This window comes from Mobula birostris, chromosome 10 (genome assembly GCF_030028105.1).
Source record: "Mobula birostris isolate sMobBir1 chromosome 10, sMobBir1.hap1, whole genome shotgun sequence".
Classification (NCBI taxonomy): Eukaryota; Metazoa; Chordata; class Chondrichthyes; order Myliobatiformes; family Myliobatidae; genus Mobula; species Mobula birostris.
This window is the reverse complement of record NC_092379.1, coordinates 16,202,714-16,227,095: the sequence shown is the minus strand read 5'-3', so window position 1 is coordinate 16,227,095 and position 24,382 is coordinate 16,202,714. Positions and strand designations below refer to the sequence as shown.

The following is a 24,382-nucleotide window of genomic DNA, read 5'->3' as shown; positions in this document are numbered from 1 at the left end:
AAAAACCAACAGAAGGCAACTAAAAAAAACTTAAAAGAGAGAAAAGATGAAATATGAAGGTACTGTAAAATTGCCAAAAATATCTGAGGGTACGAATATTTTTTCATATATATGAAGAGATATGAAGACTGTATCCCTTGGAGTTTAGAAGAATGAGGGGAGACCTCATAGAAACATTTTGAATGTTGAAAGGCATTGACAGAGTGGATGTGGCAAAGTTGTTTCCCATGATGGGGGAGTCTAGTACGAGAGGGCATGACTTAAGGATTGAAGGGTGCCCATTCAGAACAGAAATACGAAAGAATTTTTTTTGTCTATGGAATTTGTTGCCACGGGCAGCAATGGAGGCCAAGTCATTGGGTGCATTTAAGACAGAGATTGATAGGTATCTGAGCAGCCAGGGCATCAAAGGTTATGGTGAGAAGGCAGGGCAATGGGACTAAATGGGAGAATAGATCAGCTCATGATAAAATGGCGGAGCAGACTCAATGGGCTGAATGGCCGACTTCTGCTCCTTTGTCTTATGGTCTAGTAAAAAAGTGTCAAGAGTGGATGTTGGACCATTGGAAAATGATGCTGAAGAAGTGTAATAGGGGACAAAGAAATGATAGATGAACTTAATAAGTTTTTTGCATCAGTCTTCACTGTGACAGACACTGGCAGTATGCCAGAAATTCGAGAGCGTCAGGGGCAGAAGTAAGTTACTATTGCTAGGTGCTTGGGAAGCTGAATCATCTGAAGGTAGATAAGTCACCTGGACCACATGGGCTGCACCCCAGGGTTCTGAAAGAGGTAGCTGAAGAGACTGTGGAGACATGAGTAATGATCTTCCAAGAATCACTAGATTTTGGAATGGTTCCGAAGGTCTGGAAAATTGCAAATGTCCACTCCACTCTTTAAGAGGGAGACAGGCAGAAGAAAGGAAATTATAGGCCAGTTAGTCTGGCTTTAGTGGTTGGGAAGATGTTGGAGTCCATTATTAAGGATGAGGTTTCAGGGTACTTGGAGGCACATGATAAAATAGGCCAAACTCAGCATGGTTTCTTCAAGGGAAGATCTTGCCTGACAAATCTGTTGGAATGCTTTGAGCAAATAGCAGGCAGGATAGGCAAAGGAGAGTCAATTAATGTTGCTTTTTTGATTTTTCAGAAGGCCTTTGACAAGGTTCCACACATGAGGCTGCTTAACAAAGTAAGAGCCCCTGGTTTTACGTGAAAGATACTAACTAGTATGGGCAGAAAATTAGCTGATTGGCAGGAGGCAAAGAATTGGCATGGGGGGGGGCTTTTCTGGGTAGCTACTGGTGACAAATGGTGTTCTGCAGGGGTTGGTATTGGGACCACTTCTTTTCACAGTATATGTCAATGATGTAGATGACAGAATTGATGGCTTTGCAGCCAAGTTTGTAGATGATACAAAGATAGGTGGAGGAGCAGGTAGTATTGAGGAAGCAGGCAGTCTGCAGAAGGACTTGGACAAATTGGGAGAAATGGGCAAAAAAGTGGCGGATGGAATGTAGTAAGATTATGGTTATGCACAGTGGTAGAAGAAATAAAGACATAAACTATTTTCTAAATGTGGAGACATTTCAAAATCAGAGGTGTAAAGGGACTTGGGAGTACTTGTGCAGGATACCTTAAAGATTAACTTGCAGGTTGAGTCGGTGGTAAGAAAAGCAAATGCAATGTTAGCATTCATTTCAAGAGGGCTAGAATATAAAAGCAAAGATGTGATGCTGAGGCTTTATAAGGCATTGGTTAGACCACACATGAAGTATAGTGAGCAGTTTTAAGCCCCTTATCTAAGAAAAGATGTATTAACATTGGAGAGGGTCCAGTGGAAGTTCGTAAGATTGATCCCAGGAATGAAAGGGTTAACGTATGAGGAGCATTTTGATGGCACTGGGCCTGCACTCACAGAAATTTAAAAAAGTGAAGGGGGGTCTCATTGAGACTTATCGAATATTGAAAGGCTTAGGCAGAGTGGAGGTGGAGAGGTGGAGGTGTTTCCTATAGTGGGTGAGTCTAGGAACAGAGGACACAGCTTCGGAATAGAGGGATGTCCATTCAGAACTGAGATGAGAAGGAGTTTCTTTAGGCAGATGGTGGTGGATCTGTGGAATTTATTACCATGGATGACTGTGGAGATCAAGTCATAGAGTGTATTTAAAGCTGAGTTTAATAGGTTCTTGGTTTGTCAGGGTGTCAAAGTTTTCAGGGAGAAAGCAGGGGAAAGGGATAGTAAATCAGCCATGATGGATTGGTGGAGCAGATACAAAGGGCTGAGTGGCCTAATTTTGCTCCTATGTCTTATGCTCTCTATTTCCTGGAGCAGGGGAGTCTAGAACTACAAGGCATAGGTTTAAGACAGTAGGGGTAAAAATTTACAGTAACCTGTTTCTCCACACAGAATGTGGTGAATATATGGAAGGAGCTGCAGAGCAAGTGCTACAGGTAGGCACAGTTATGTTTGAAAGACATTTGGACAGCTACATAGATACGAAAGGTTAGAGGGATATGGACCAAATGGGACTAACTCAGGATGACATCTTAGTGGCATGAACACGTGAGAATGAAGGGCCTGCTTCTGTGTTGTATAACTCTCTGACTCTAGTTATGGGAATGGTGCTCCAATAACAAATTTTAAAAGACACTTGGGCAGGCACATGGATAGGAATGTTTTGGAGGGATATGAGCCAAATATGGGTAAATGTTTGGAGGGAGAAGATGGCGGTGTGACACGGCCATTCTGAATTGATATCGATATGTGTTAACTAGGGGGCCATGCACAATCCTGATTTGATGGAGACAGACGTGAGAAGCACGGAGGAACACCTGGAGAAACTCCTGAAATGCCTGCTTCGCTGCCGCTACTACTGTGCAATTGAGAATCTCCAGAGGGGAAGGCCCCAAATCCTCGGCTTTGCCTATTGCCTGTTGCTGGGGTCGGGGTCGAAGCACTCGGCAGAGATGGTGCTCAGTGCTCGGTGTTGGAGAGCTGGTCAGAGGCTCGGAGTCGGACTGTGGTCGGATGCTTCCGGGATGCTGCATCAGCAAGTTGGTGGCGCTGGGGGTTCACCGTCTGCGTGAGATGATGGGACTTTCGAGAGACTTTGAGACTTTTACCGTGCCATGGTCTGTTCTTTATCAAATTACGGTATTGCTTTGCACTGTTGTAACTATATGTTATAATTATGTGGTTTTTGTCAGTTTTTAAGTTGGTTTGTCATGTGTTTCTGTGATATCATTCTGGAAAAACATTGTATCATTTCTTAATGCATGCATTACTAAATTACAATGAAAGAGGACTGTGTGTCCTCATAATCTAATCAAATCTAAATGGGATGAGTTTAGATGGGCATCATGATTGACATGGACTGGTTGGGCTGAAGGACTTGTTTCTGTGCCTTTCATACTGACAGGGGAGGGAAATCAGTCAGAATCAGAATCAAGTTTATTATCACCAGCATGTGACGTGAAATTTGTTAATTTAGCAGCAGCAGTTCAATGCAATACATAATCAAGCAGAGACCAAAATAATAATAATAAATAAAATAAAAATAATAATAAACAAGTAAATCAATTACGTTATTTGCTAATAGGTAATACTTAATAGGTACTGTATTTGCTAATGGCATCCTGTTCAAGGTTGCTGTAGTTATGAAGGATAAACTGCTCGACATGGAGGTTGGTGCATTAGAAGGTGAAGGCAGGGAACCGTTTCTCTGGTTAGGAGAGGAGCAGGTGAGAGTAGAAGTGGAAGAAAGAGGAAACGGAGTTGACAGCAATATTAACTGTGGTAGAGGACAGTCCTAATTAAAGAATGTGAGAATGAGAGCAGGGACGATGACTCTGTTTCGCTGTTGAAAGCTGTGCCATCTGAGTAAATGGCACTTTCTCCTGGTAAGTCTACAGTGTCCCTTCTTCTAGCTGCTTAAGGTTCTGGGATGAAAGTTGATGGACAATTTCTTCGCACAGTACATGTTTATGTACATCACTACAGGATTTTTTTTTGCAAAGCTCTATTATTTGTTTGACTTCTTGAACTACCATAGAGCAGTTGCAGAAATTATAGTGCATCCTCTTTCTAATGACATGCTTACATAAGTTGACTATTGGTTGCATTTAAGTAACATCATTTGGCATGCAACTTAGAACTACATCATTACCATGATCTGCCACTTTGAAACATGCAATATGCAAAAAAACGTGGACTGCAGTTGGCTCTGAGGCGCTGTAGAGGAGGGAAAATATCTTTATAGAGGGAGCAGAGATGGAGAGAGTGAGCAATTTCAAGTTCTTGGGTGTTAACATCTCTGAAGACCTGACCTGGTCCCAGCATATCGCTACAGCTATAAAGAAGGCAAGACAGCAGCTACATTTCATTTGGAGTTTGAGGAGATCTGGTTTGTCACCTAAAACATTTGAAAATTTCTACAAATGTACCATGGAGAGCATTCTGACAGGCCGCATCACTGTCTAGTATGATTGGGGGGGGGGTGGTGGGCTACTGCACAGGATCGATGTAAGCTGCAGAGAGTTGTAAACTTAGTCAGCTCCATCATTGGTACTGGTCTCCATAGTATCCAAGACATCTTCAAGGAGTGGTGCTTCGAAAAGGTGGTGTCCATCATTAAGGACCCCTGCCACCCAGGACATGCCCTCTTCTCACTGTTACCATCAGGTAGGAGGTACAGAAGCCTGAAGGTACACACTCAGCATCTCAGTAACAGCTTCTTTCCCTCTGCCATCTGATTTCTGAAAGGACATTGAAACCATGAACACTATGTAATTACATTTTTATTTTTGTTTTTGCACTACTTATTTAACTATTATATATATTTATTTACCGTAATTCACAGTTTTTTTTCCTTATGTTATCATGTATTGCATTGTACTGCTGCCGGAAAGTTAATAAATTTCATGACTATGCCAGTGATATTAAACCTGATTCTGAATGCCAGTGTGGGGGAATTCATTAATGAGGGTGCAGAAGAACATCTCTGTAGCTGAGAGTGAGACAGTAGAATGGTGTAACAATGTGCTGAAGGAACTGAGTAGGTCATGCAGCGACTGTCGGAGGAAAGAAATTGTTGACAATTTAGGTTGAAACCTTGCGTCAGCACTGATGCTGCCTGACCCGCTGAGTTCTTCCAGCACATTGTTTGTTGCTCCAGATTCTGGCATCCGCAGTTTCTTGTTTCTCCAGAATGGTGCGTTACCTCCCTAGTTACAGGATCAGGAACATTCTGAAGGACAGAAAGCTTCAAAGAACTAGTTCTGCAGAGTGAGTTCGGAGAGATAGACAAAAAGTAAAAAATAAAATTGAACTTCTAGAGTTCTAATCTCAGGATTACATCCTCTGCTATTTGCTGGTGAGGGTAAAATTAGGATAGGACAGATGAATGGCTAGCTGAAGAGCTGTTACAAAGGGACAGAGCTTTGGGTACTTGGATTACTGGGATAACTTCTGGAGCAGGTGGCACCTGTACAAGGGTACACCTCATTTGAAATGGAACTTGGGAGCATTTACGTTAATTTTAAATTAATTTTATTAGCCACAGTCAAGGTACCAGAGTGTGGAGGATGGATAATGTTCCTTTATTACTGCATAATGAAAGGAAGAACTCAGGTCAGAGAAGCTTATGTAAAATTGAGGAAAATTCCAAGGGAAAGAAGTTGGAAGTCAGAGAGCAGCCTTGTGGATGACCCCATTCCTCGCTGATTTCACCCACTGAAGCTTTGAGATTGGAACACTGAGACAGCAGACGATGTGTTTGTTATTGGCCGGCTGCTGTCAGAGGTAGGCCTCTCTACTTAAGCGATTCCCCCCCTCCCTCCTTTGATGGAAAGTGAGAGCCTGTCGGTTCTCAAGATGGGGGGGCTTGGAGAGGCAACATGGAAGATTGTAACATTGGAACAGCAAGCTGCTGGTCTCCACCCTTGTTGTTGCAAGAGCCACCTCTCTCTCCCTCAATGCAGAGAGACAGCCTTTCTCAGATACTGAAGTGCTGGGTAATGGGCTATAGTTTTGATGAACTCTGGAGTCACTTCTGGGGGGGGGGCTTCTGCTATTGCTTGCATGGTTGGGGGGCATGATGGTTTGGAGCTTCTGCTGGTGCGAGTGGAGGGGATTGTCGATGTTTTTGCTGCTGCTTGTGTGAAGGGAAGGGGAAGGGGGCTTTGATGTTTCTATCGTTTATTCTATGGGGTTTTTTGTTTCGTGGATGTCTGTGAAGAATAAGGATTTCAGGTTGTATACTGTATACATTCTCTGATAATAAAATGAACCTTTCAACTTTTGGGATGACCTTTTTTTATACATTTTAACTGTTTCCATAAAACTTCAGCTAATTAGAGCAGTCACTTAATTGGGCCAAAATATACTAGTCCCAATGTGCCCAATTAAATGGAATCCACTGTGTGTGTAAGGTATTATCTATCTATAGCTAGAAACTGGGAATGAAACATATATTCCAAAAGCAAAATGCCTCAGGTGTTAAGAATGCAAAAAGCTAAAATGCTGTGAATAAAGAGCCTCATCTATGGAGGGAGCAGCAGAGTTCATCTCTTATTTTGATGAACTATCACTGAAGTGAAGAACCATCAGCCTGTAATATTAACTCTGACCTGCAGAGGGCAGTACTTACTGTTTTTCTCAAGCATGATTTCCACAGTGCTGTGCTAGTTATCCATTCCGCATTCTTTTATAAATTGGAACTTAGTTGAAAGCCGTTGAAACTAGCAAGATATGGGAAGTGATGTCCCACATGAATTAGTGCTTGGGCCGCTATTGTTTATTATTTTCAGAAAACAATAACTTGGAGCAACTCGCACACATTGTTGCAATTTAGAGCTGTCAGTAGCTCATGACTGCAATAAAATACTGGAAACATTCAGAAGCTTGTTGAATGGGGATCTAATCCGCAGTTAGATGATATTTTAATGTATAGGTGATACATTGTAGATGGAAGAACAAAAGACTTTGGAAAATAAGTACCCAATAAACTGGGAGAGGGGGAGAGGGGAAGAGGGAACTGAGGCACAGTACGATCACCAATCACCATATCTTTTGAATTTTGGAGGAAATTGGACTTCCTGAAGGAATCTCACACAGTCACATGAGGACATACAAACTCCATGCAGGCAGGATCCGATGTCAGAAGTAAATCTGGGTCTTCGGCGTGTGAGACAGCAGCACTAATTGCTGTACCACCACAATGACATTATTATGTCCGCCATATGCAAATTGTTCTTCATTTTCATTATCTGATTCAAGGGTGTTCATTTCCCAACGTCTTCATTCGTTCATCAATTTGGTATCATTACAACAAGGGAGGTACGGTGGTACAGCAATGTTTACGGTACCCAGGAAAGATTGACCAGGCTGAGATATGAAGCTGTTTGACCAGAGGGAGGTTATGGAAATGAAAAGTTTTGACAGGGTGGACATGCCAATGTTTTCACTGTGGGGATACTTGGCCTAAATGCAGGATTCACCAATAATCTAATTCAACTAGGCATTTACAAGGAGAGTGATTAGAATGCAGGAAACAGTACAGGAGGTAACTGGATCACCTGACAGTGGTGCATTTAAGGAAATGCAAAACAAAGAGAAGAGAGAAAATGAAGAGGGGTGTGAGGAGGTTCCATTGAAGCATAATTACTTATATTTGTACTGTTCTGTACTGCAACTACTGTAAACTATGCAAAACTTCCAGGCTTGGAAATCTTGCTATGGTTAGAATGAACTTTCATTATACCATTTAAGCCAAGGAGAAGCATCTAGTATGGAACAGATTCAGATACCCACTGTTCTGATCAAGAGCTATCGATTTAAGATTCTTACATGGTGTTAACACAACAGGCTCAAAGTCAGCAAAACAAAATAGCTGGTAATTTACTTCAGACAGGGGAGTGGTGCACATGTCCTATTTACATCATTGGTGCTGAGGTCAAGAAGGCTGAGAGTTTTAAGTTCCTACCTTTTTCAACCATATAGGTGACACGGCCAACAAAGTCTCCATGTCTCTAGTTGCTCAAGAAGCTAAAGAAATTTGGCATGTCCCTTTTCATTCTCACCAATTTTTATTGATGCACTGTATGACTACTGTTCTGTACATGACATGAAACTGCAGTTTATATAAAATATTAAATATTAAAATGGTAACAATTAATGTATTAGTGTGGCATTCCTTTGTCTGCTATTTTTTCCATAATTCAGGCTCAGTGCTTGGCTACTTGTGGCAAAGTATTTTTAAAATTGGCATAAAATCCAAATTGAGAATAGATGAGAATAAAATTGGATTTTTTAAAAGTAAAGAACCATCATTTACATTCTAGTGAATTATATTTTTGTATCACCGATCAGCAGTAATTATATGACTGCTTAACTAAGTTGGATGCAGTATTTAATTGCAGTGTTATGAGCTCAGCTCATAATTATGGAGATGGCCGTAATCCTATGAACATTATGCAGTATGAAATTACGTCTGTAAAAAAAAAAGGCCTGCTATGACTAAAATAAAGTGGATATTCATTTATGGGGCAAAAGCAAATTCGAGGACATTAAATGAAGTAACATGCACAAATCATTCAGATAGGTAGAAAATCTTACTATATTTCTTCTATTAATCAATACCCAAAGCACAGTTTTCTTTTCAAATTGTATTAATTCAGCCTACTCATCCCATATGCAATTCATTTTTCTAATTATTTTGGTATTATTTAATGTCCCCCTAACAAGACTTTCAGACATCATGTATGTTCTTTCAGCAGGAAATTAGGCAAGTAAAGGATAAAAAGGAAAAATGAGCATCAAGGAGAATGACTTGCAGAATTTTGTAAGTTTTTTTTAAAAAACAAAGTTTAGCCTTGATTATAGCTCTGCCATACAAAAGGCTTCATTCCGTGGACTTAGCTATTCCTGGTTTCCAGTGATGCAACACAGAAAGACAAGAGACATGGCATTGCTTGCCATAGACTTGACGCAAAAATACAAGCAACAGCAGATGGTGCAGAAACAGGGTTGTACGTACTGGTACAGCACAGCTGCATGCCAGCTCACAGAAACCAGTACTTACAGCCAGATCATCTATTAGTTTATCTTCAAACGAATGCTCCTCGGTGTCAATCCAAGTATTTCTATAACCTTCGATGAAGAGGTTACATGCTCGGTGCCTGAGGAAGGGTGAGATCGAAAACAGGAGGGTTTGGGAATAAAGACATGACTTAGTGGTTAACTATCTTATCACACAATTGTTAGAGATAGCATTTGTACAATTTTGCTCCGCTGATAGATCAGAGAACAAGAAAGAGTAAATGCCTCCACTATAACTGTGACTGTTTGCTTATTCGTGATAATAGTTAAGTATAGCTATTGCCCAATAGGTTCGAGTATCTACAAATAAAGCGAAGAAGGTTACAACTGCCTTTTCTAAGGCTTGAAATTCATATGAAATTATCTTATCTATAGTGTCCTTGAAATTACTGTGGAAATATGAGTGCTCAAACCATTTAACTGAAAGTCTTCTGACTGCTAGGATGAATCTAGGTATATTCTAATAGTAAAAAGAAATCAGTTCAGTTTACTTTCTGTTGATGGTGACACTCCTTTCAGAATCCCTTTCTCTTATTTTAAGCTACAACTTCATTTGCCTCGCCTTCAATTCTACTTTATTTTGAAACTGGGAATGTCTGGTCATTGATAATACCCTCACATCTGACCAACTATTGACACTGCACTAAAGCTGGCTAAATCAGTCTGTGTTTCAACTGGCTCTAATCAAGAATTAGGGAACGACTTCAGTTCTTCAGCTTGTTGCTCTGACCATCAGATTCTGCAGCAATTGTACAACATACTTGTCAAGGGACCATGTGCATTGCTAGTTCTAAGATTTAGTGCCAGAAATTGTTATGCAAAGTCTACGTTACCATCAGTAGGTATACTAGACTTGCAAAGTCTGTTTCCTCACACGCTCTGCGAAGCCACAGTTCCAGATAGGTGTTCATGAAGTAATAGCTAATTTTAGGTCTGAGAGAAGAGGATAAAATTTCTACATTTGTCTCTGTGCCACAAAGCTGCTTTACAAGTTATTCAACACCAAAGTTAATCACGTCTGAGTGCTGTAGAGAAAAAACGTTTTTGTTAAACACTATCAGCTTCTTAGTGCAATCTTTAAGATGCAAGAATTGCTAAACCTATAACAAACGACACAATCAACAAAGCCAAACATCAATGGTCTTCAGCTGAAGTCTCACTCCTACAACTTGGAAAACGGAATCTAATTACTGAACAGAAAATAATGGCAATAAGCCCAGGCGTAGTATTAGGTATGCCTTTGCCCTCTTCCTTCAGGCACAGGGAGTAACTGAAATTTCAGGCTACAATATATATCAAATACATAAAATTTCTTAACACAAGAAGTTCTGCAGATACTGGAGATCTGAAGCAACACATACAAAATGCCGGAGGAACTCGGCAGGTCAGGCAGCATCCATGGAAATGAACAAACAGTTGGCATTTCAGGCTGAGACCGTTCTTCAGGACTGGAAAGGAAGGGGAGAAGACAATAGAATAAAAAGGTGGGGGGGGGGAGGGGAAGGAGGATAGCTAGAAAGTGATAGATGAAGCCAGGTGGGTTGGAAAGGTGAAGAGTTGAAGAGGAAGGAATCAGATAGGAGAGGAGAGTTGACCATGGGAGAAAGGGAAGGAGGAGGGGCACCAGGGAAGGTGATAGGCAGGTGAGAAGAGAATTAAGAGGCCAGAGTAGGGAAGAGAAGAAGATAAATGCAGGCAAATGTGGATGGAGGTTCACGATTAGTGGTGTTCCACAGGGATCACACTGGGGCATCTGCTGTTTTGTGATATTAAAATGACCTGGATGAAATTGTAGATGACTGGGTTAGTAAGCTTGCAGATGACAAACATTGATGATGTTGTAGATGCCAAAGGAGAAAGCAGATATAGATCAGCTGCAGTGAAATGGTAGATGGAGCTTAATCCAGCCAAGTATGAGGTGCTGCACTTTGGGAGATCAAATGTTCACAGATAATGGCAAAGTCCTTAACAGCATTGATGTATAGAGAGTCCAACTCCATTGCTCTCTGAAAGTGAACTCAGGAATATATATGCAGTTTTATAAAACTCTGGTGAGGCTGCATCTGGAGTAGTGCATTCAAAGATGCAGCGGTTATGGAGAGGCTGCAGAAGATGTTTACCATTACGCTGCCTAGATTAAAGGTATGAGCTGTAAGGAGAGGTTGGACAAACCTAAGTTAATACATATTTTAATATAACATAAGATAGTACTGCACAATAACAGGCCATTTGGCCTACAATGCCAAATTAAACTATTCCCCTCTTTAAAAAAAGTCCAGTTTTTCCTTAAAGCTGATACTCTCTAACCTAAAAACATCCTGATAAACCCCTTCTACACTCCAAATTTTCCGCATTCTATCTATAAGGCGGTGTCCAAATGTGGCTTAACCAAACTTCTATACATCTTGTCTACCACCCTATACACCCAAGGGCCTGACATGTACTCCTTAGGTTCCTCCTACATTTGACCTCCCTAAGGGCAACACCTCACAGTTGTCTGGATTGAACTTCCTCTGCCATTTGTCCAGCCAAGTTTCCAACTAATCTATATCCAGCTATATCCTTTGACAGCCTTCCTCATTATCCACACTCCACTCATTTGTGTGTCATTTACAAACTTACTAAACAGCCCACCTACTAAAAAGGAAGTCCCAGCATTGACCCCAGTAGAACACTACTAGTCACAGACATCCAGTCAGAACAATACCCTTCCACCACTATGCACCATCTTCTACCAATTTAGAATCTAGTCTGCCAAGTCAGCATGAATCCTATGTGTCTAATCTTCTGAATCAGCCTACCTTAAGGGTTATGATGATTGTTTCAATGAAACCAATGTAGACAACATCCACTGCTCTACCCTCATAATAATTTTTTATCACCTCCTCAAAAAACACAATCATTCATACAACATGACTTCACCACCACAAAGCCATATTGAGTATGCCTAATATGTCCATGCCTTTCCAAATGTGAGTAAATCATATCCCTATGAATCTTGTACAACAACCTCTTTACCAGTATAAGGCTTACTGGCCTATAATGTCCTGCAATTAATCCTGTTGAGCTTTTTAAACAAAGGAAAAACACTATTCTCAGATTCTCTGGCACCTTGCTTGTGGATAAAGGTCCCCATGAAGGCTCCAGCAATCTCTTCTCTTGCCACAATTACCAATGGTAGATACTACTGGGTTCTGGATTTATCCACCTCAATGTTCTTCAAAAGACTTAATATCTCCTTATCATTGATATCAAGATGCCCTATTATAGCAACCTCCTTCTCTCTGATCTCATTATCCTCCATGTGCTCCTCATTAGGGAATGCAAATACAATGTATTCATTTTATTCCTCATCCACTCCAGCCATGAATCCCCTTCTGAATGTTGGTGGCCTTGAGCCTTCCCCATCTGCCCACCTGTTTTAAAAACAAACGCGTAAAATGCTTCCGGACTTTCCTTAATGCTACTCGCTATGGATATTTCATGCCCCCCTCAATCCTCCTGCTTCTCGAAGTCCTTTCTTCCTTCCTTGATGTTCCTCGAGGGCCCTGTCTGATTTCTGATTCCTAAACCTTGTATTCGCTTTACTTTCCTTTTGTTCAAATGTAAAACATCTCCCTCATCTTAAACTGAGCTGAAATAAAAGACCACAGGATAGTTGGCTTAATTCATTGTCGACGGGCAAACAAAATCTAATAGGCAGCAGCCATACATGGATATCCTATGGGATGACAACCAGAAACAAAGCAGATTTTCTCTGCTTCTGTGCTCCCTCTATGATACCTTACCTTGGCAAGTTGTAAAGAGGGGTCATGCGGAAACATGCTACCACAGCTCTCCTGCGTTGCTTCGATAACAGCTTATACCAAACCATCTTCTTGGACTTGAAAGGATGCTCTGTCTAAACATCAGTGATTATTGGAGAATTATTAGTGAGTGGCAAATCAGAAATAGTACTGCTCTCAATCAGTCTTTTGATGGTATAGTGTTAGATGTAGCGGACATATTTTGACACCCATTTGTAGTCAGTGACCACAGAATCTATCACGGCAGTAATATTTGAAATTAAGAAACACACATAAAAGTTGCTGGTGAACGCAGCAGGCCAGGCAGCATCTGTAGGAAGAGGTACAGTCGACGTTTCAGGCCGAGGCCCTTCGTCAGGACTAACTGAAGGAAGAGTTAGTAAGAGATTTGAAAGTTGGAGGGGGAGGGGGAGATCCAAAATGATAGGAGAAGACAGGAGGGGGAGGGATGGAGCCAAGAGCTGGACAGGTGATTGGCAAAAGGGATACGAGAGGATCATGGGACAGGAGGTCCGGGAAGAAAGACAAGGGGGGGGGGACCCAGAGGATGGGCAAGGGGTATATTCAGAGGGACAGAGGGAGAAAAAGGAGAGTGAGAAAAAGAAAGTGTGTATAAAAATAAGTAACAGATGGGGTACGAGGGGGAGGTGGGGCATTAGCAGAAGTTAGAGAAGTCAATGTTCATGCCATCAGGTTGGAGGCTACCCAGATGGAATATAAGGTGTTGTTCCTCCAACCTGAGTGTGGCTTCATCTTTACAGTAGAGGAGGCCGTGGATGGACATGTCAGAATGGGAATGGGATGTGGAATTAAAGTGTGTGGCCACTGGGAGATCCTGCCTTCTCTGGCGGACAGAGCGTAGGTGTTCAGCAAAGCGGCCTCCCAGTCTGCGTCGGGTCTCGCCAATATATAGAAGGCCACATCGGGAGCACCGGACGCAGTATATCACCCCAGCCGACTCACAGGTGAAGTGTTGCCTCACCTGGAAGGACTGTTTGGGGCCCTGAATGGTGGTAAGGGAGGAAGTGTAAGGGCATGTGTAGCACTTGTTCCGCTTACACGGATAAGTGCCAGGAGGGAGATCAGTGGGGAGGGATGGGGGGGACGAATGGACAAGGGAGTTGCGTAGGGAGTGAAATTAAGATATATTTTTGAAGTACCTACTGAGAAGTTTGTCAGCTAATTAATTAAATATAGAGCAGAATATATTGCAAAGTCATAGAACAATACAACATTGATACAGGCCCTTCAGCCCAATGAGTCCATGCTGACAAAGTGCTCACCTAGCTAGTCCTAATTTCCTGGGTTTGGTACATATCTCTGCAAGACTCCGCTCCCCAGCTATTTTTTACTGTCTCAAACACTTCCTTGAGCAGCTCATTCCATATAATCACCACCTTCTGCATGAATAAGCTGTCCCTTGGTTCCCTTTTAATTCTTTTCCATCTCACCCCAAGACCCCTTAGTTTTGGTCTACCCTGCCATGGGAAGAAGCCTGTCATCACCTACCTTATCTATGCCTCTCATATATTTAAACATTTCTAATAAGCGTGCCCCTCTTTTTTTCTATGTTGCAAGGAATAAAGGACGAGCCTGGCCAACCTCTCCTTATAAATCCGGCTCTCTAGTCCCGGCACACCCTTATCTGCATGTTTTCCAGTTGATCTAAGTGTAGATCTTAAATGCCAGGTCCATCACACACCCTCTCTTCGCCCTCCTTTTACTCTTTTTTATAGTCATCAAGGGATTCATCTAATCCCAACCTCCTATTGAATACTTCTTTGTTTTTCTTGGCCAAAGTTTCATTATCCCTCCTCAGCCAAGGTTCCCTAAACCTGCCAGGTTTCACCTTCACCATAACAGGAAAATGCTGCTCTAGCCTCCTGCTATCTCAGTCTTAAAAGCCTCCCACAGCCCATTCATTCATTTCTCTTCGAACAGGTTCATACAGTCAACCTGTGCTAGATCCTCTCTAATTCTCCCACGGTTAGTCCTGATCCAGTTTAGAAGCTGTGGATTTGTCCTATTTTTTCCATCACTATCTAAAAATGATAGAATTCTGATCTCTAGAGCCAGAGTGCTCCTTGATTGCCACTTCCGATCCATGCCCTGCCATGTTCCCTTGGTGGAGGTCTAGCAGTGCCCCCTCATGAGTTGTGTCCTCTATATTCTGACTCAAGAAACTTTCCTGGACACATTTCACAAATTCCACCCCGAGTGGCCTGGTCAGTACTGGGGAAATTAAAAATATTCCATTAATAGAACCCTATTATTCTTACAACTATAACCAATTTCTCAACACACCTGCTCCTTAAGTTCCCATGGCTGTTGGAGAGTCTATGATATAGTCCCATAAGAGTGAACCTCCTGTTTTTAAGATCTATTTATACGGCCACACTGGATAAACCCCAGGATGTCATCATTAAGTAATGTTGTTGTGTCTTCCCTTTTTAAAAAGGCTACACCCCCTTCTCACTTCCCTGTACCTCTGTCATCCCAGTAGCACCTGTATCCTGCAATACTGAGTGCCAGTGCTGCCCGTCTCTCAGCCATGTTTCCTCTATGGTTATAACATCCCAGTCCTCAGAACTAATCCACACGAGTTATTGTCTTACCTGTTAAACCTCCAGCATTGCAATAAATACAGTTTAAATTAGTATTGCTTTCCCTGCCTTTACTGTGTTCCTGGCTATCCTGATCTTCTCACAGGTTACTGCTTTATCCTATAACTTGCTCCTGTTCAGAGTCCTACCCCCATGCTAATCTAGTTTAAACTTTCCCTGGAAGCATTAGCAAACTTCCCTGCAAGGATATTGGTCCGTCTCTGGGGAACTGGAAAGAATATAAGTGGTAGGGGAGGGGAACGTCGACTCAAACCATGAGAGGCCTGCGTCGGGCATTTTCATGCCTTACAAGGCGCAGATTGGAAGTCTGTGTGGGGCACCACTCCTCGCACAGACACCAGAGCAATGTGTGGTTAAGTGCCTTGCTCAAGGACACAAACACGCTGCCACAGCTGAGGCTCGAACCAGCGACCTTCAAATCACTAGACGAATGCCTTAACCACTTGGCATGCGCCCAACAGGTGGCAGGTGGAGGAAGATTAATAATGATTTAAAAATACAGCACCGATGTTGCTATTTCTTTATAGGTGCACTCTTTCACACACTCAGGATGACTGACAACAGAACAGAGATGACATTTGCTGGATGTCTATACCTGCTCCAGGTGGAACAGGACCGCAGAGACTTCCTGCACCCGTTTCACTATCTTTTCAGGGTTGTTGCTGTCTTCAGCTTTACCAGCAATGTCCTTGTACAGTGCCATCTGCCATCTCATAGAAGAAGAATTTTCGCACTATGAAACCGAATAAAGAAAATAAATATGTTACTGATACAATATAGTTCATCTACTCTATAAATTACTCCAGCCTAATAAACTGAAGGGGGAGAAAAAGTGGATGAGATAAAGCCCACAAGGAATTTTAAAAAGTACAGATAATAAGATTTTCAACAGATATTTCTCCTGCCATTGTCTGTAAGGAGTTTGTACGTTCTCCCCGTGACCGCGTGGGTTTCCTCCAGGTGCTCCGGTTTCCTCCCACAGTCCAAAGACGTACCGGTTGGTAGGTTAATTAATCATTGTAAATTGTCCCGTCATTAGGTTAGGGCTAAATTGGGGGGTTGTTGGGGGTTGTGGCTTGAAGGGACAGAAGGGCCTATTCTGCACTGTATCTCAATAAATAAAAAAACAAATTTAAAAAAAACAAAATGAGTATTGGTACTAGAGCAAATGAGTCTGGGGAATTAGTACAGGTGAACTAAATAGGGATTTTGCATCAATTATCACTACAGAGGTCACAGAAATAGCTGTGAATTTGCAATTGAAAACTTGGGGGAATTGTGGGATTTACAATCACTAGGGAACCTGTAGAAAATTGCCTAAACTGTGGGTTGCCAAGTCGCCAAGTCCTGATGGGCTTCACCTTAAGGTTAATGAGATAAATGATTTTAATTTTCCTAAATCAAATTTGGGAAGTTTCATTTCCATGGAATGATAACTCTTCTACTTAAAAAGAAGACAGGATCTACAAAGTACTGCGCAGAGAGCTTGTGCTACAGAGAAAATTTTAGAAGATATTATTTAATGCATTTCAGGACTCTTAAAAAAAATCAAATTAATCTGGGAAAGACAAGTATCAGATTCCTATTACCATGTTTTGATTTTCTGTCTAAAATTCCTCTGCCTGGAATCTGAGCATTAGTTTGTATTTTTTCACTCTACTGGAATATATTCTGAACTTTTCTCAATGATGCATGGCTGAAGTGAGGTGGAAATGAAACATGCTCACATTCTGACACTGAAGAAATGGTGCCAGTAATAAGACCCAGGGGCTGACTCCCCTAATCAGCAACTCCACCAAGCCTATATTAATTAGTGAATAGAAAACTATCACAGGTGGACAATCCCAAGGTTCTTCCATAATTAGACCTAAATGAACTAAAGGCCTGTAAGCCAATGAGAGGAAAAATCTGTTCAAACTGTGCTGCTGGTAGAGTTTGAAATTTATGGTTGTCTGAAGATGCAGATTAAAAATATTAAAACATAAATGCCTTTTTGTTGCTCTGAAAGTACATCCCTTTACCTTTCCCTGCAAATGGAGATTGTTGTGAAGAAACTCTTGCACCTCTTCATCTGTATCTTTCTGTCAGATGGTAAAGAGAGTTAGTAAGTTGGTGCCACATCAAAGAAAATAGCAAAACATTAAACTTCAAATTGACATAAATACATTACTTTGGTTTAAGCTGCTTTTAGAAGGGTAGAATGTTATTTTTTTGCTATATGTAAAAAGAAGTTGTAGAATTCTGTTAAGGGTTTGTACACAAGCTTAGTAAGCTCTTTGGAATACTTCTTCATAACGCAGAAAGGTAAATCCATAATTCCCGACTAACAAGACAGTGGTCAGAGACATGGCTCAAAGTGTGGCTCCAAAATGCACATATGCAGTTGGTGAACAAGTAATTTTCAAAATAAATTGATGTTACAATTAATGTAGTGTTTAATGTTAGAAGCCTTTGAATATGAAGTTCCTATAAGAAATTATTCTTATTTTCTTTGACTCTCCCTGATGAAGGGTATCAGCCTGAAAAGTTTATTCTTCTCCACAGATGTTGCCTGACCTGCTGAGTTCCTCCAGCATTTTATAGGTGCTACTCCCGTTCTCTTTTCTATTCTGAGCAAACAGACAAGTTTTCCTCTGGCACTTGGACCAAGGGGTCTTTCTTAACACGTACAGGAGTAGTTGGAAGGTGAGGTAACACGACTGAGTTTGATCTCCTCTTTCCACTGATGCTCTGTCTGTGTAGAGTTTGCATGTTCTCCCTGTGTGGCTGTGTAGGGTTTCCCTTGAGTACTCAAAAATACAACATTTCAAAGTTGTGCAAGCCAGATGAGGGTGGACTGGAGTTTGCCATTAGGTTTGTGTGGAGAAGAGGTTACAAGAAGATTTGTGAGAAAGCAGGTTGCTTTGTGAGCTGACACAGACTCAAAGGGCTAAAGTGGCCTCTGTCTACAGCATTGGTCTCATAGGACATCCAAAGTTTGATAAATGATAAACACAGACATCAATATCATCATTGGTATTATGAGCTGAGTCATCTGATGTGGACGATCATGGTCTTTGACCCTGATTGCCCTTGACAAATTTTTCTATAGAAGTGGTTTGCCATTGCCTTCTTCTGGGTAGTGTCTTTGCAAGACAGATGACCCAGCCATTATCAATCCCTTTCAGAGATTGCCGACCTGATGTCAGAGGTCGAATAATCAGGACTTGTGATATGCGTCACCTGCTCATACGGCCATCCACCACCTGCTCTCATGGCTTCACGTGACACTGATTGGTGGGGGGGGGGGCTAAGCAGGTGCTAAACCTTGTCTAAGGGTGACCTGCAGGCTAGCAGAGGGAAGGAGTGCCTTACACCTCCTTTGGTAGAGACGTATCTCCGCTCTACCACCCAACCACTCAACCACCCATCAACATATACCACAAAATTCATCACTTACCAAGGCGTATCTTGGCTTTGCTATGTTGATGAGCTCCTGATCAGCAGGTGAGCACATGTTTAGGCCAATAGGAAGCATTTTTTTAAGAGTTGCCACAATCAGCGACGTCTGTACGGAGTAACGATCACCCCTCCTCTGTTTTTTGGTCCTTTCTTGCTCAGACCCTCCTGACTGCAGTTAACAATGAAATAAATGATTCTAAAATCACAATTAATACAATGCCATTTATCAGATTATAAAAGGTAAATTTAAGTTGCAGGTGAAAAGGTAGTTAAATTGTCAAAAAAAAAGAATAATTAGACACACATATCCCTATGAATCCCCTCCAGTAGGCAGTACAATTAAAAAAAATGTAGGACCTCACAGCAATTTTTACCACCCTTTCAAAAAGTTAAAATCCTTTCACCATAGTGAGTTACATAAATGTATGTTATAGAATATAATTGGTGAAAAATTCTACATTTGACATATTTTGCCTAATTGGTGTTAAAATGTTTTAGGCCACAGTGATGATGTTTTTAATTTTTACCATAAATTGTGGAGAATACCGTTCAATCATAAAGTTGAACTATAACAAAAATGCCCATAGAATAGATGTACTGAGACAGGGTTTAAGATAAGAACATGTCCAATCCATTTAGCTTTTGACTGAAATAATTAAATTTAACTACATTAAAAAAAGCCTAAATAACAGTGCCAGTTTCCAAAAGCATCATGAACATCTCCTATCTGAACCCCTGTTTATTCAGACATCACCAACACATGCAACATTCAGTAAATATGGGCATAACATAAACTTTAGCACCTGCAACTTGGGCTAGGAGAGGAAGTTATTAATTAGTGACAGATATTAATCTCTCTCAAGTATCTAATTCAAATGACCACTGATCAAGTGAGTTCCATAGATTGATTATTCAAGAGTCGGGGTAAAGCAGATTATTAAAACCAGTGAAGATCAGACTTTCCAGCAGAGATCAATGGAAAACAAAAGGTCCTTCTTGAACCAGATATACTGAAATTCAATTACAGAGACTAAGATCAGATCATGAAACCAATGGTAAGGAACAGGTAAAGATTTCAACTCAAATTGCTCAGCAGAAACCAGGCAACTTCAGGTTGAAGAGCAAAATTTAGATGTCTCCTGGTCTGTATATGATTTGTGAAATCCAGTCACATTCACCATGAGATGACAAAATGAACTTGAACTTGTCATCTGTCCTGGGCCAACAGGTAGTCATTGGAAACGTAACTCACCACAGACAGCAGCTGTCTTCCACCCAGCCCATCCCTGTCTTTGTTGGTCTGTACATGTCATATTACATTGGCTCACGTGTATAATTCTTACAAACAGACTATGATCTTAATTAGAAGACTAACAGTGGTGAGGGAAAGCCAAATTGCATCCTCACGAGTCCTGATGAAGGGTCTCAGCCTGAAACGTCGACTGCAGCTCTTCCTACAGATGCTGCCTGGCCTGCTGCGTTCACCAACAACTTTGATGTGTGTTGCTTGAATTTCCAGCATCTGCAGAATTCCTGTTGTTCCTCACGAGGCTTGGCTGCTTTAAACTTTCTGGGCTTTGATACTAATTTGCAGTAGACTTTGTATCCCCCTTCAGGCAAGAATCGCTGATAAACTGGTGGCAGCAAGCTTTTGGCTGGGATTTGTGGTAATGGTCTCCAGTGGAAATAGATACTTAGACTGGAGGTATAATCAGGTAATCATGATGCAGGAAGATTGGGCTTTGGTGATCCAAGGTTTTCTTCTGAAGTTCAGAGAAATTCTCCTGCTCCACTCACAAGGAAACTTAAATGGCAAAGCACATATTCTGTATTCTTCTAAACTAGATTTACCAGCATATAAGTGGTGTCTGTGTCCAAATAAAGTAATCTTCCAATTGATATAGGACTGATGGCTTCCTATGGGTGAAGACCTCACATCCTACCAGAACCCGAGTTAAAATAGGGTGGTCATAAAGAGACCATTTTAAGCTCCTGCCCACATCAAGCAATCCACTTCAGTGATGACAAATCTGAAATAAAACCAGAAAGTGAAGGAACAGCACTACAGGCCACTTCTCCCTCAGTACCTTTCTAGGCATTGAGCATTTTCTTTCTGTGATGGTTTACACCTACCGTTACATGTTTCACTACAAATGTTAAGGTAACAACTTACATTCATAACCTTGAGTCAATTAAGATAAGACCCTGAAACTGAAAATGTTGATATTAAAACTGGTTAAACACGAGAAAATACTGCAATGCTGGAAATCAAAATGCCGGCGGAACTCAGCAGGTCAGGCAGCCTCCATGAAAAAGAGCATGCATCCATGGAAGGGAACACCCTCCCCCTCCGCCCCCCACCCCCCACTTCCCTCTCAGTCCTGCAGAACTGTCTCGGCATGAAACATTGATTGTTTGCTCTTTTCCACGGGATGCTGCCTGACCTGCTGAGTTCCTCCAGCATTTTATGTGTGCTGTTAAACAAGCAGAGTGTGCATGTGGGAAGTTCTAATAGGGATCAAATCATTTGTATAAGGTTTCTGATCAAAACTCTATGAACGATGTTTGGTGAGTGGGCTGAGTTGGAAATGATGAAATTGATCAACGGCAGAATACAATAGGTCACAAATCAGCTGCTCTCATTTCAAACTCTCATTCATAACTTCCTTTTGTAAGAATGTATATAAGATAGAATGCTGATATATTATCATCTATTTTGCTCTGCTACTGAAGACAATTTAATCCAGTTGTGTAGTTCTGATATGAAATACATGTAATGGAACTGAAATAAGTGTAAAGAACTCAAGGTTCCTTTCATCTGCAGTACATGACCATGACCAGATTTCTTGGCAACTTCCCGACTATCATAAGCTTTGGATAACTTTGATGCTGCTGAGTTGATATTACTTCAGTTTAAAGAATCTATGAACATCAAATTGTGGATTAAAATAAGTTTAACCATGAAGTCTCCATGTGATTCTCAATAATGTGCATGTATACACCAAATCACAATACCACAATATTAAAGGGGTTTAGCAAATTGGAGTGACGTTGTGGGGGGTGGGGGGGAAACGACTGAGCAGCAGGCCAGCAAGTAGAGGGCTTGAGGAAAAGGTAAATGTTACGACAATTAATTCTGAAAAGAAAGATGAGAAATGCCCATTAGTAGGGGATTGATGGGCTGAAATATGTTTTGTTTTCAATGCAAAGAATATTACAGGTAAGGCAGATTAACTTAAAACCTGGATCAATACATGGAACAACGATGTTGTGGCCATTACAGAGGCTTACTTGCAAGACAGGCAGGATAGGCAGCTTGACATTTCTGGGTTTTGATGTATTAGATGAGATAGAGAGGGAGCTAAAAGAAGTCATAGACTCATAGAGCAGCACAACACAGAAACATCTAGTCCATATGGATTTGCTTTTCTGCCCGCACCCAGACCACTGCCCTCCATTCCCTAATTGGACTCTGTTTTGGGAAATGAGCTTGGTTAGGTAACTGGTTAACTTTCAGTGTTCGCAACTCCTTAAGTTTTAAGATAGTTATGAATAACAACGTCTGGAACTTGTGGCAGGGTAAAATATGACATTATTAAACAGGAGCTTAGGGGAGTAACTGGGGAGAGCTGATATCGGGCAAGTTCATAACTGAAATGTAGGAGTTGTTTAAAGACCAGCTGATTAGAGTTAAGGAATGGCATATTCTGTTAAGTGGGAAGGACAAGGATGGCAAAGTAAGGGGATTTCTGATGGTGACAGAGGTTATAAACTTAGTCTCATAAATAAAAGGGAAGCAATGTAAGGTTTAGGGAAGCTAAAATTAAACGGGGTCCTTGGGGAATATAAAAATAGCAGGAAAGAACTTAAGCAGGGTATTAGGAAGGACAAAGGGGCCGTCCTTGGCAAACATGATTAAAGAGAATCCCAATGTACTTTATGTTTACAATAAAAACAAGAGGATAACTGAGGAGAGGGTAGGAGCACTCAAGGATAAAGGAGGGCATTTATGCTTGGAAATTAAGGATGTGGGCAAGGTTCTAAATAGTACTTTGGATTGACATTCACTGAGATGGAGGACATAGAGGATAATAAGCACAGTTGGAGATTAGGAAGATGGTGGTGCCATCTTCGTGATGAAGAACATTAAGGAGGATAAGTGCCCAGTGCTTAATGGGATATATCCCAGCTGATTGAAAGGAGGAAGAAATGAGATTGCAGAGGCTTGAAGACTTTTGTATCGTCTAGCAACAGGCAAAGTCCTGAGGACCGGAGAGCAGTCAGTGCTGTTCCTTTGTTCGAGAAGAGACATAGGAATAATCCAGGTAATGATAGGCCAGTGAGCTTCATGACAGTGGTAGGAAAGCTACCACTGTCATGAAGGGATAGGATTTTGGCACACTTGGAAAAAACATGACCTGATTATAGACAATAGACAATAGGTGCAGGAGTAGGCCATTCGGCCCCGAGCCAGCACCGCCATTCACTGTGATCATGGCTGATCATCCACAATCAGTATCCAGTTCCTGCCTTATCTCCATAACCTTTGATTCCGCTATCTTTAACAGCTCTATCTATCTCTTTCTTGAAAGCATCCAGAGACTTGGCCTCCACAGCCTTCTGGGGCAAAGCATTCCATACATCCACCACTCTCTGGGTGAAAAAGTTTTTCCTCAACTCCGTTCTAAATGGCCTACCCCTTATTCTTAAACTGTGGCCTCTGGTTCTGGACTCACCCATCAGTGGGAACATGCTTCCTGCCTCCAGCGTGTCCAATCCCTTAATAATCATATAAGTTTCAATAAGATCCCCTCTCAGCCTTCTAAATTCCAGAGTATACAAGTATTTAAGGGACAGTCAGCATGGTTTGTGTTGCGCAGGTTCACCTTATTGAGGTTTTTGATGAAGATGACTGATCAAGGTGGGCCAATGGATGTTGTCAACATAGATTTTAGTAAAGCATTAGTCTTGCATGGCATGCCAATGCTGAAGATTAAGATGACTTGGCTGTTTTTAGATTCAGAAATTTTTTTTTCTTCATATAGAACAGAGGTTAATGGTTGATGGGACTTAGTCTGACTGCAGGTCCATGACTAGTGAAATTCCACAGTGGTCAGAGCTGGGGCCTCTGCTGGTTGATATTTTAAAACAGGCTTGGATGAAAATGTGGATGTGTTGCAGATGACACAATGATTGGTGGATTTGTGGACAGCGTAGGGAGCTGCCAAAGGATACGGCAGAATATAATCAATTACAGACATGAGTAGAGAAAAGGTAGATTAACCCGAGCAAGTGTGAGGTGTTGAGATTTAGGAGGTTTAATGTAAAGTATACACTTAATAGCAGGATAGTTAACAGCACTGATGTATAGAGGGGTCTTGGGGGTCCAAGACCTTTGCTCACTGATTATAG

General features: G+C 41.4%; 1 protein-coding gene across 5 annotated transcripts in view; it reads right to left on the bottom strand.

Moving 5' to 3' along the window:
* Positions 1–24,382, bottom strand: part of LOC140203840 (ryanodine receptor 1-like) — a 575,532-nt gene that overhangs the window by 123,350 nt on the left and 427,800 nt on the right. For all 5 annotated transcript variants that reach the window (XM_072269965.1, XM_072269967.1, XM_072269966.1 and 2 more), the window contains 5 exons: positions 18,969–19,139; positions 17,551–17,610; positions 16,125–16,262; positions 12,888–13,000; positions 9,083–9,179 (listed from right to left, as the gene is read on the bottom strand). In XM_072269965.1, the coding sequence (XP_072126066.1) occupies positions 9,083–9,179; positions 12,888–13,000; positions 16,125–16,262; positions 17,551–17,610; positions 18,969–19,139 (579 nt within the window). The remainder of the gene's footprint in view (positions 1–9,082; positions 9,180–12,887; positions 13,001–16,124; positions 16,263–17,550; positions 17,611–18,968; positions 19,140–24,382) is intronic.